At 51.9% G+C, this 12,722-nt stretch overlaps 1 protein-coding gene across 1 annotated transcript in view; it reads left to right on the forward strand.

Annotated features, from left to right (window-relative positions):
* The window catches only part of GPC4 (glypican 4), a 127,153-nt gene that overhangs the window by 73,297 nt on the left and 41,134 nt on the right, over positions 1-12,722 (forward strand). Inside the window, exon 3 of the mRNA XM_068169568.1 lies at positions 10,494-10,885. Coding sequence (XP_068025669.1) covers positions 10,494-10,885 — 392 coding nt within the window. The remainder of the gene's footprint in view (positions 1-10,493; positions 10,886-12,722) is intronic.

Below are 12,722 nucleotides of genomic sequence, written 5' to 3' on the forward strand. Positions count from 1 at the left end.
ACCTTCTTGCTCTCTCCAGCTCCCTGAAGGGAGGTTGTAGCCAGGTGGGGGTTGGTCTCTTCTCCCAGGCAAGCAGCACCCGAACAAGAGGACACAGTCTCAAGCTGTGGCAGGGGAGGTTTAGGCTGGATGTTAGGAAGAAGTTCTTCCAAGCAGGAGAGATTGGCCATTGGAATGTGCTGCCCAGGGAGGTGGTGGAGTCCCCATCCCTGGAGGTGTTCAAGAGGGGATTGGGTGTGGCACTTAGAGCCATGGTTTAGTAGTCATGAGGAGCTGGGTGACAGATTGGACTTGATGATCTTTGAGGCCTGGAGAAGAGGAGGCTCAGGGCAGACCTTATTGCTGTCTAGAACTCCCTGAAGGGAGGTTGTAGCCAGGTGGGGGTTGGTCTCTTCTGCCAGGCAAGCAGCACCAGAACAAGAGGACACAGTCTTAAGCTGTGCCAGGGGAGGTTTAGCCTGGAGGTGAGGAAGAAGTTCTTCCCAGCAAGAGAGATTGGCCATTGGAATGTGCTGCGCAGGGAGGTGGTGGAGTCATCATCCCTGGAGGTGTTCTGTTCTATTCTATCCCGTGCCGTTCCATTCCATTCCATTCCATTCCATTCCATTCCATTCCATTCCATTCCATTCCATTCCATTCCATTCCATTCCATTCCATTCCATTCCATTCCATTCCATTCCATTCCATTCCTCTGAGTTCCTTTAGAACCATAGAACTGCTGAGGTTGGAGGAGACCTTTGAGATCATCAAGTCTAACCACTCACCCAGAGCTCACAATCCCATCACTGCTAAGCCACTGCCACTAATCCACATCCCTCAGCAGCACATCCAGATCATCAAGTCCAGCCTTCTACCCAACATCTCCATGACCGCTAGATCATGTCCCAGAGTTTCAGATCTGCTCATTTTTGAACAACCCCCAGGGATGGTGACTTCACCACTTCCTTGGGCAGCCTGTTCCAAAGGCTTGTCTATGGTCTGTCCTCTCTGTGTAACCCAGACATCTGTCCACACTCTACTCTTAGCCAGGAGAGCCAGGGAGACCTTCAAGCCATGTGCTGCTTCCACAGGGCAGTTTGTGAGGCAAGGTTTTAGGTCAGGGATTGGCACAGGCTGCCCAGGGCGGTGGTGGAGTCACCATCCCTGGAAGTGTTTAAGAAGAGACTGGATGAGGCACTTGGTGCCATGATTTACTTGATGAGATGGTGTTGGGTGATAGGTTGGACTTGATGATCTCAGAGGTCTTTTCCAACCTGGTAAATTCTGTGGTTCTGTGTGGTTCCACAGGGCAGTTTGGGAAGCAAAGTTTTAGGTCAGGGATTGGCACAGGCTACCCGGGGAGGCAGTGGAGTCACTGTCACTGGAGGTGTTCAGGAAGCCTGTGGCCATGGCACTTTGGGATGTGGTTTAGTGGGCATGCACTGATGGTTGGGCTCAGTGATTTTGGAGGTCTTTACCAACTGAACTTCTATGATTCTAAGCCCTTCATGCCTGTTTGTGGACAGAGGGGGAGCTCAAACCAGCTAGCTGGGGAGGGGTAGGGGGAAGGGAAGGGGAGCCTGCAGATAGCAGCGTCTCGGAGAGCAGCAGCCGAGTATGATTTGTTGTGTGTGAGAAATGTTTGCATTTGACAGCTTTTCACAGGAAGCCTGTCAGAGTGATAATTTAATGAGTACAGATTGCTTGCAACACAGCTGTAAAATGTGCTTTTACAGTGCTGTAAAATAAGCAAGCGAGGCCTTTGTGTGTTTGCTTTGTTGGGAGAGCAAGGCAGCTTCTAAGGCAAATGAAAGGTGCTCATTTATTTTCCCCAGCAAACAGTCAAGATGTTAGGAGAGGGACCTGCCCCATTTTTCTTCCTGTGGTGGCAGGGTTAATGCTGGGTTACCTTGGTGTTTGCTGATCAGCTTGGTTCTGTGAAGGGGAGAATTAATATCTAATTAGATGTAGGGAGTTACCAGGCAGATTAGCATTGAAGTCATAAAAGGGCTTTTTGGCCTTGCTTCTCTTTGGCCTTGCTTCTCTTTGTTGCAGATTGGGTTGCACAGGGAGAGGCTTCATGTCCCTCACTGTGCCCAAGATGATTTCTTGATGCTGGAGGACAGAAAGTGAGGATGCAGGCTTGAAGTGTGCCAGCAGCTAGTGTAAAACATTGGATGCTCTCAGCGGTCTCTTCCAACCTCAACAGTTCTGTGATTCTATCTGTATCATCACAGAATACCTTCCAAGATCAGTCCAACCCTCAACCCAGCACTAAATGGTCTACACCAAACCATGTCCTTAAGCACTAGGTCCACATGCCACTTGAACACCCCCAGGGATGGTGACTCCAGCACTGCCCTGGGCAGACCACTCCAATGTTTGAGAATCCTTTCAGTGAGGAACTGTTTCCTGATATCCAGCCTGAACCTCTCCTGGTGCAGCTTGAAACCATTTCCTCTGGTCCTGTCACTTGCCTCCAAGGAGAAGAGGCTGCCCCTTCCTCACTCCAACCTCCCTTCATGGATTTGTAGTGAGCTATGAGGTCTTCCCTCAGCCTTCTCTTCTCCAGACTGAACAACCCCAGCTCCTTCAGATGAAAGGAGGTTGCAGTGAGGAGGGGGTTGCTCTCTTCTCACCAATCTGAGGTGATAGAATAGAATAAACCAGGTTGGAAGGGACCTTCAAGATCATCGTCTCCAACCTATCATCCAACACCACCCAACCAACTAACCCATGGCACCAAGCACCCTGTCAAGTCTCCTCCTGAACACCTCCAGTGATGGTGACTCCACCACCTCCCTGGGCAGCACATTCCAATGGCTAACAACTCTCTCTGTGTAGAACTTCCTCCTAACCTCCAGCCTAAACCTCCCCTGGCACAGCTTGAGACTGTGTCCTCTTGTTCTGGTGCTGCTTGCCTGGGAGAAGAGACCAACCCCCACCTGGCTACAACCTCCCCTCAGGGAGTTGTAGAGAGCAAGAAGGTCTCCCCTGAGCCTCCTCTTCTCCAGGCTAAGCAACCCCAGCTCCCTCAGCCTCTCCTCACAGGGCTGTGCTCCAGACCCCTCCCCAGCTTTGTTGCCCTTCTCTGGACACCTTCAAGTGTCTCAATGTCCTTCTTAAACTGAGGGGCCCAGAACTGGACACAGGACTCAAGGTGTGGCCTAACCAGTGCAGTGTACAGGGGCAGAATGACCTCCCTGCTCCTGCTGGCCACACTGTTCCTGGTGCAGTCCAAGATGCCATTGGCCCTCCTGGCTGCCTGGGCACACTGCAGGCTCATGTTCATTTTACTATCGACCACTACCCCCAGGTCCCTCTCTGCCTGGCTGCTCTCCAGGCTCTCTGACCTCAGCCTTTAGCACTGCCTGGGGTTGCTGTGGCCAGTGAGAGGAAAAGGCCTAAAATTGTGCCAGGGGAGATTTGGGTTGGAGCATAGGAAGAATTTCTTTACTGCAAGATTGGTCAGGCTGCACAGGGAGGTGGTGGAGTCCCTGGAGCTGGCCAAAAATTGTGTGGTCATGGCACATCTGGACATGGTTTAATGGGCATGGTGGTGTTGGGCTGATGGTTGGGCTTGATGATCTTAGAGGGCTTTTCCAACCCAAATAATTCTGTGATTCTGTGGTGGATGAGTTAAAAAGGAGAACAGGGGAGGGGTCCCTTAGGCCAAATAGACTTGGGCCATTTTGGAGCAAAACTCCACAGCATGCAGCTGAGGCAAGCAAGGGTGAGTGCCACCAGGGGACACCATCGTGTACCCCAGGGGGGATGCTGGCACCCCACGGTGCCAGGGTATCATTTCATGTGTGCCACCAGCAGGCTTCTGCCCTCTGCCTTTCTGTGACTCACATTCAGTCAATATTGTCTAATAAAACATGCCTCCTTGGCTTCCCCCCCCCCAATCCTCAAAGGAGTAATCTTTAGAGCCAGGAGTTGTTAGAAGGGACAGGGTGTGGGGGGGATATTTTGGCCCAGTGTGAATTTCGACCTTGTTAAACCGTACTGAAAGTATGCTGAAGTTTCAGCTTCTCCCCTTCAAAGTGCTCCAGTACAAACAAAGCCCTAACACAGAAAACATTTGCTGCAAAAGCTGAAACATTCTTGGAGTGCCTGACCAAGAAAGTCATGGGCCTCAGTGCCTGACATGGCTGTATATAATGCAGCCTCTTAGGAGCACAAGAGAAATGATCCAAGGAAGAAGAGATTGATTTCAAACACCCAACACGTCCTCTGTCCAATATCAGCAGGAACCTCCACTCTGGTTCCCATGACTGGCATTTCCTCTCCAGGGCAGGCTTTTTTTGTGTGTGTGGCTGTTGAGTTTATACTACAGAGATTAGCTTGGTGTATATTAATTTCTGATTCACTTAATCATTTTGAAGGCTCACTTCCTTCCTTTGCTCCTCAGACCCTTTTAGTGTCCCTCAAAACGCCTTGTTGATGGAAAGACTTTGCACGCCAGGCGCACACAAGAGCTGGTAGATGCAGCAGCAAACTCCTCCAAGAGGAATTAAGGGTTGGAGATTCTCTTGGTGGAGAAATCTCCTGCACAGCTCCAAATCACCGGCAGTGCTGTAAGCCAGGGGATTTATCTGCTTGGATTATGGTGAAACCTTTAATTGCATCTCTGCCACCCAAGCTTCCCCTCCACAGATATTTGGTCACTGGTCTGAATCCAAAGCAGTCAGGTCTGCCTCAAAAGCCCTTTGTGACAAGGTCTTTTGCCCTTCCCCAGACACTGTGGTGGGGAGCCAACACTGCCTGTTTGACCTGGTCCCCCCCCCCCCCTACTCTGCCCTGCTGACACCTCACTGGGAATATTGCTTCCGGCTCTGGGCTCCCCAGTTCGAGGGGCAGGGATAGAATCGTAGATTCTCAGGAAGTTCTTTGCCATAATCATAGTATCATAGTATCATAGTATCAGTCAGGGTTGGAAGGGACCAGAAGGATCATCTAGTTCCAACCCCCCTGCCATGGGCAGGGACACCCCACACTAGATCAGCCTGGCCACAGCCTCATCCAGCCTGGGCTTAAACACCTCCAGGGATGGGGCCTCGACCACCTCCCTGGACAACCCATTCCAGGGCTTCACCACTCTCATGGCTGCTGAGAAACTGGAACAGGGAGGAACCCAGCCCTGGAAGATTTCAAGGTTGCCCAGGGAGGTGGTGGAAGCCTCATCCCTGGAATTTTTTAGGGCCAGGCTGGATGTGGCTGTGAGCAACCTGCTGTAGTGTGAGGTGTCCCTGGCCACAGCAGGGGTGTTGGAGCTGTCTGATCCTTGAGGTCCCTTCCAACCCTGACAATTCTGTGATTCACATTAACCAGAACCAGTTTATTCTCCTGCCCAAACTCATTTCATTGGTGACACTCCAGAGTGGAAGTTGAATAAACTGTGTCCAGGAAGCTGAACAAACTATAAACTGTAGAGCACTTCATCTCTCCAGCTGGGCTAGAACCAGCTATGCTCATTAATTATCCTGAACAAAAAAAAATGCAACCTAACGAGCAGCAGCTACCTGTGCACCTGCAGTCTTCCAGCCAGCAGCTTTTCCTTGCCCCAAAGGAAGGTAAATAAAGGAAATTAAAACTTCTCACCAAACCCAGCCATTTTTCCAAGCCCTGCTCCTTTTCTGCTGGGCAGCTTGCAGCTGCTCTGCCCCAAGCCTGGAGTGTTCATGGGGTGGTTGTGAGCCAAGAGCAGGACCCAGCAGCTGGCTTTGGTAAACCTCAGACAGCCGACCTCACTGGGGTAGTTTTAGGCTGTAATTTTAGGCTGGTAGTTTTAGGCCATGCTCTTGAACATCTTTATGGATGATCTGGATGAGGGCATAGAGTCCATCATCAGTAAATTTGCCGACAACACCAAGCTGGGGGCAGGAGTTGATCTGTTAGAGGGTAGGAGAGCTCTGCAGAGGGACCCTGCCAGGCTGGACAGATGGGCAGAGTCCAAGGGCAGGAGATTGAACACATTCAAGTGCCAGGTTCTGCACATTGGCCAAAGCAACCCCAGGCAGTGCTACAGGCTGGGGTCAGAGAGCCTGGAGAGCAGCCAGGCAGAGAGGGACCTGGGGGTGCTGGTTGATGGTAGGATGAACATGAGCCTGGAGTGTGCCCACGTGGTGAAGAGGGCCAATGGCATGCTGGCCTGCATCAGGAAGAGTGTGGCCAGCAGGAGCAGGGAGGTCATTCTGCCCCTGTACACTGCACTGGTTAGGCCACACCTCGAGTCCTGTGTCCAGTTCTGGGCCCTTCAGTTTAGGAAGGAGGTTGACTTGCTGGAAGGTGTCCAGAGAAGGGCAACGAAGTTGGTGAAGGGCTTGGAACAAAGCCCTGTGAGGAGAGGCTGAGGGAGCTGGGGTTGCTTAGCCTACAGAAGAGGAGGCTCAGGGGAGACCTTCTTGCTCTCTCCAACTCCCTGAAGGGAGATTGTAGCCAGGTGGGGGTTGGTCTCTTCTCCCAGGCAACCAGCACCAGAACAAGAGGACACAGTCTCAGGCTGCACCAGGGGAGGTTTAGGTTGGATGTTAGGAAGAAGTTCTACACAGAGAGAGTGATTGCCCATTGGAATGGGCTGCCTGGGGAGGTGGTGGAGTCACCATCACTGGAGATGTTCAGGTGGAGACTTGATGTGGTGCTTGGTGCCATGGGTTAGTTGTTTAGGTGGTGTTGGATTGGTTGATAGGTTGGACACGATGATCTTGAAGGTCTCTTCCAACCTGGTCTATTCTAGTCTGGTCTAGTCTAGTCTATTCTACCTAGAAACTTTCCCACAGCTCTTGAACAGAAAGTGATAGAATGGAAATAAATCACCATTGGATGCAAAAGGGAAAAGGATGATCAGGTCTAAAGAGTCCCATTAGTCTGAAAACCAACATCAAGTTAGAGCTGTAAACTAACTCTCTTCTCTTTTAGCTTCCCTCACTTACTCTGGCTTCTGCTGGCTTTGCTGACCTTGGCTGCATTGCTTTGTTGTGGCTAAGTACTAACAGCAACTCTCTGCTTTTCTCCTTTCTCCTCTAAGTCCCTGTACAGGGAGGGAAGGGAGCAGGGAGTGGGAAGCTGTTGGTAACCCCCTGGTTTTGTCCAGGGGTTCTTATGTTGTTTATAAATTGCAAATATATGCAAACATTGACTATTTTGTACAGATTTATCACATTTCATATTGTAGATTGTAGTTCTGCTTGTAAATACAGCTTCATTTGCTTCCAGCTGAGCTGCTCTGGCAGTTTGATGTTGCGGGAGGGATTTCAACCCATCACACTTCACCAAGGCAATGGCTTTGTGGTGTGCTGGTCTTTGCTTAGACCCATGTGCCAAAGCTCTGGTGGCACTGTCTGGGTAGAGGATGTTCTTTAAGCTGCCCAGGCAGATGCATCTGTGTGACCAGGGTGCCAAGAAGGCCAATGGAATCCTGGCCTGCATCAGGAACGGTGTGGCCAGCAGGAGCAGGGAGGTCATTCTGCCCTGTGCTCAGCATTGGTTAGGCCACACCTTGAGTCCTGTGTCTAGTTCTGTGCCCCTCAGTTTAGGAAGGATGTTGAGATGCTGGAAGGTATCCAGAGAAGGGCAACAAAGCTGGGGTGAGGTCTGGAGCACAGCCCTGTGAGGAGAGGCTGAGGGAGCTGGGGTTGCTTAGCCTGGAGAAAAGGAGGCTCAGGGGAGACCTTCTTGCTGTCTACAACTACCAGAAGGGAGGTTGTAGCCAGGTGGGGGTTGGTCTCTTCTGCCAGGCAAGCAGCACCAGAACAAGAGGACACAGTCTCAAGCTGTGCCAAGGGAGGTTGAGGCTGGAGGTAAGGAAGAAATTCTTCCCAGCAAGAGAGATTGGCCACTGGGATGTGCTGCCCAGGGCGGTGGTGGAGTCACCATCACTGGGGGTGTTTAAAAAGAGCCTGGATGAGGCACTTGGTGCCATGGTTCAGTTGATTAGATGGTGCTGGGTGACAGGTTGGACTTGATGATCTCTGAGGTCTTTTCCAACCTGGTTAATTCTGTTGTACTCTAAATTCTCTGCTGTGCCACGTGCCATCAGGTCAGTTGGTTATCAGTGCTGCAGGAGTGTGTGGCACTGCCAGACTGTGGTGACAGCACTCGGGCAGCAGCTGCCTTCTGGCCCGAGGCAGCCTCACACTGTTGGAGGGGGAACCAAAGCAGGGGATTGGCTTTTGGAAGCTGATGAAGCCCAAGGGCCCTTGTCTGCCCTTCATCAACAGAAAAATCTCTTGTCAGTTGTGTGCCAAGTGTGTAGCCCTTGGATTTTAGAGTAAATTTTGGCTTAGTTGTGGGTTGGTTGTTTTATTTTGTTGGTACTGCTGCAAACATCTGAAGTCCCATCTGCAATCAAGGCCAATTAGATAATTAGAGACAGGCCCTGCCCTGAGACCTGACAAACTGGCCAGACAGGGGAAGGAACCAGCAGGTAGATTTCTGTGGGTTTGAATTGTGTTGAAAACTGTTCCCTTTTGAGGCTGATTTACAATCATCGACTCAAAAGGATTGACAAGGGCTGCAAAAGATCCATTTGGGCCAAACTTTAGGTAACCTTTCCCCCCTCCCATTTTGTGCTCTCTGAAAGTCTTGCTCTTTGAAGTGACTTCTAAGCCAGCTGGCTGGCCACATAAACTGCTCTTTTTCTCTCCCTGCTGACTTTTGCTATGATGGTCCAGTTTTGCCTCAACAGAAGCTGCACTCACACAAGACTTCCAATCTGGAGAGAGGTTGCTGAGGTTGCTTTGTGAAGAGTAATCCAAAACTGTGAGATGTAGAAAGTTTAGGGAGCCCCTTACCCTTCCCTTTCATCTGGGTGATGGTCTCCCTCTGCTGAGTTTTCCAGTAGAGCAGTGGCAGTGGTTGTAGGAGTGTGTGAACACACAACCCATTGCCCAGTAACTTCTTTATGGTGAGGGGGCTGGAGCAGTGGAACACAATCACATCTCTGGTTGGAAGAGACCTCCAAGATCATCCAGTCCAATCTTCAACCCAGCACTGCAGGGTCACCACCAAACTGTGTCCGTAAGCACTAGGTCCACGTGCCACTTGAATGCCCCTGGGGATGGTGACTCCAGCACTGCCCTGGGCAGACCACTCCAATGTCTGAGAATCCTTTCAGTGAAGCAATACTTCATAACATCCAGCCTCAACCTCCCCTGGCACAGCTTGCATCCATTTCCTCTGGTCCTGTCACTTGTCATCACAGAGAAAAGGCTGCCCCCTCCTCACCTCAACCTCCTTCCAGGCAGCTGTAGAGTGTGATGGGGTCTGCTCTCACCCTTCTCTTCTCCTGACGGAACCACCCCAGCTCCCTCACCCGCTCCTTGTAGGACTTGTGCTCCAGGCCAAGGAGCAACAGGTCCAAGGTGGAACACAGAAGGTTCCACTTCAACATGAGAAGAAGTTTCTTTCCTGTGAAGGGGCTGGAGCCCTGGAGCAGGCTGTCCAGAGAGGTGGTAGAGTGTCCTCCTCTATAGAGACTTTCAAGACTTCTCTGGATGCATTCCTGTGTGAGCAGTGCTGGATTCTATGGTCCTGCTCTGGCAGAGGAGCTGGACTTGATGATCTACAGAGGTCCTTTCTAATCCCTAACATCCTATGACCCACCTGGTTGCATTCCTGTGTGACCTGACCTGGGTCCCCCTGCTTTGGCAGTGGGGTTGGACCGGACAATCCCCAGAGGTCTCCTTCATCCTGCTAGCCTTCTCTTGATTCAGTGTTTCCCCTACCTCACAGAATCACAGAATCAACCAGGTTGGAAAAGACCTCTGAGATCATCAAGTCCAATCTATTACCTAACACCTCCTGACAACTAAACCATGGCTCCAAGTGCCACATCCAAGCCTTTCCTGAACACCTCCAGGGATGGGGACTCCACCACCTCCCTGGGCAGCACATTCCAATGGCCATCAACTCTTTCTGTGAAGAACTTTCTCCTCACCTCCAGCCTAAACCTGCCCTGGCACAGCTTGAGACTGTGTCCTCTTGTTCTGGTGCTGGGTGCCTGGGAGCAGAGACCAACCCCCACCTGGCAATAACCTCCCTTCTGGTAGTTGTAGACAGCAAGAAGGTCTCCCCTGAGCCTCCTCTTCTCCAGGCTAAGCAACCCCAGCTCCCTCAGCCTCTCCTCACAGGGCTGTGCTCCAGACCCCTCCCCAGCTTTGTTGCCCTTCTCTGGACACCTTCAAGTCTCTCAATGTCCTTCTTAAACTGAGGGGCCCAGAACTGGACACAGGACTCAAGGTGTGGCCTAACCAGTGCTGAGCACAGGGGCACAATGACTTCCCTGCTCCTGCTGGCCACACTGTTCCTGATGCAGGCCAGGATGCCATTGGCCTTCTTGGCCCCCTGGGCACACTGCTGGCTCATGTTCAGCTGCTGTCAACCACTACCCCCAGGTGCCTCTCTGTTTGGCAGCTTTCAGCCACTCTGACCCCAGCCTGTAGCACTGCCTGGAGGTTGCTGTGGCCGAAGGACCGAACCCAGCAGGTTTTTTTCTCCTCCCTCTTCCCTAGAGTTCTTCAAGGAGCTGCTGGAGAACGCGGAGAAGTCTCTGAACGACATGTTCGTGCGGACCTACGGCCGCCTCTACATGCAGAACTCGGAGCTCTTCAAGGACCTCTTCGTGGAGCTGAAGCGCTACTACGTGGGGGGCAGCGTCAACCTGGAGGAGATGCTGAACGAGTTCTGGGCGCGCCTGCTGGAGCGCATGTTCCGCCTGGTCAACCCCCAGTACCACTTCACCGACGAGTACCTGGAGTGCGTCAGCAAGTACACGGAGCAGCTCAAGCCCTTCGGCGACGTGCCCCGCAAGCTGAAGCTCCAGGTGACCAGGGCCTTCGTGGCCGCCCGCACCTTCGCCCAGGGCTTGGCCGTGGCCAGGGACGTCGTCGGCAAAGTGTCCGCGGTGAGCTCCTCGCTTTCGGCTGGGCCCAGTGGCGGGAGGCGGGGAGGGTGCATGGGGGCCTTTCGCTGTTGGCCATACTAGGGGGGTGGTGGGTTGAAATTCCCACATCTCCCCACCCCAGCGTTAACTTTGCCCAGCTGGAAGCAAGTGGAAGCTGTATTTGCAGGCAAATCTACAGTGGGATTGGGGTTGGTCTCTTCTCCCAGGCAACCAGCACCAGAACGAGAGGACACAGTCTCTAGTTTAGGCTGGAGGTGAGGAGAAAGTTCTTCACTGAGAAAGTTCTTCACTGAGAAAGTTGTTAGCCATTGGAATGTGCTGCCCAGGGAGGTGGTGGAGTCCCCGTCCCTGGAGGTGTTCAAGAGGGGATTGGACATGGCACTTGGTGTCATGAGGTGTTGGGTGACAGGTTGGACTTGATGATCTTTGAGGTCTTTTCCAACCTTGTTGATTCTGTGAATATGTACAAAACACACAGGACTGACAATGTTGACAGGGATTTACAATTGCTAAACAGCACAAGAATCCCCCCTTGGACAAAACCAGCCGTGGTGGGTTGAAATTTTGCCCCTCCAACATTAGCTTTGCCAGCCCAGCCCAGCTGGAAGCAAATGGAAGCTACATTTACAAGCAAAACTCCAACCTACAATGGGATGCAATGAATGTACAAAATACACAGGACTGACAATGTTGACAGGGATGTACAATCCAAGTCCAAGTGCTGCACTTTGGCTACGGCAATCCCATGCAGAGCTACAGGCTGGGGTCGGAGTAGCTGAGAGCTGCCAAACAGAGAGGGACCTGGGGGTGCTGATTGACAGCTGCCTGAATATGAGCCAGCAGTGTGCCCAGGTGGCCAGGAGGTCCAATGGCATCCTGGCCTGCATTAGGAATAGTGTGGCCAGCAGGAGCAGGGAAGTCATTGTGCCCCTGTACACTGCACTGGTTAGGCCACACCTTGAGTCCTGTGTCCAGTTCTGGGCTCCTCAGTTTAAGAAGGACATTGAGAAACTTGAATGTGTCCAGAGAAGGGCAACGAGGCTGGGGAGAGGCCTTGAACACAAGCCCTATGAGGAGAGGCTGAGGGAGCTGGGGTTGTTTAGCCTGGAGAAGAGGAGGCTCAGGGGTGACCTCATTGCCCTCTACAACTACCTGAAAGGTGGTTGTAGCCAGGAAGGGGTTGGCCTCTTCTCCCAGGCAAGCAGCCCCAGAACAAGAGGACACAGTCTCAAGCTGTGCCAGGGGAGGTTTAGACTCGAGGTGAGGAGGAAGTTCTTCACCGAGCGAGTCATTCGTCATTGGAACGGGTTGCCCAGGGAGGTGGTGGAGTCATCGACCCTGGAGGCGTTCAAGAGGAGATTGGACGTGGCACTTGGTGCCATGGTCTAGTCATGGGGTCTGTGTTGATAGGTTGGACTCGATGATCCTCGAGGTCCTTTCCAACCTAAGTTATACTGTGATACTGTGATACTGTAATTGATAAACAGCACAAGAATCCCCTCCTGGACAAAACCAACTGTGGTGGGTTGAAATTTCCCCCCCACACACATTAACTTTGCCAGCCCAGCTCAGCTGGAAGCAAATGCAAGCTGTATTTACAAGCAAAACTACAACCTACAATGGGATGCAATGGATATGTACAAAATACACAGGACTGACAATGTTGACAGGGATGTACAATTGATAAACAGCACAAGAACCCCCCCTGGACAAAACCAGGTGTGGTGGGTTGAAATTTTTCCCCCCCAACATCATTAACTTTGCCAGCCCAGCTCAGCTGGAAGCAAATGGAAGCTGTGTTTGCAGGCAAATGTACAATGGGATGCAATAAATGTGT

This window comes from Melanerpes formicivorus, unplaced genomic scaffold (genome assembly GCF_026170545.1).
Source record: "Melanerpes formicivorus ecotype bairdi unplaced genomic scaffold, bMelFor1.0.p_v2 SCAF_197, whole genome shotgun sequence".
Classification (NCBI taxonomy): Eukaryota; Metazoa; Chordata; class Aves; order Piciformes; family Picidae; genus Melanerpes; species Melanerpes formicivorus.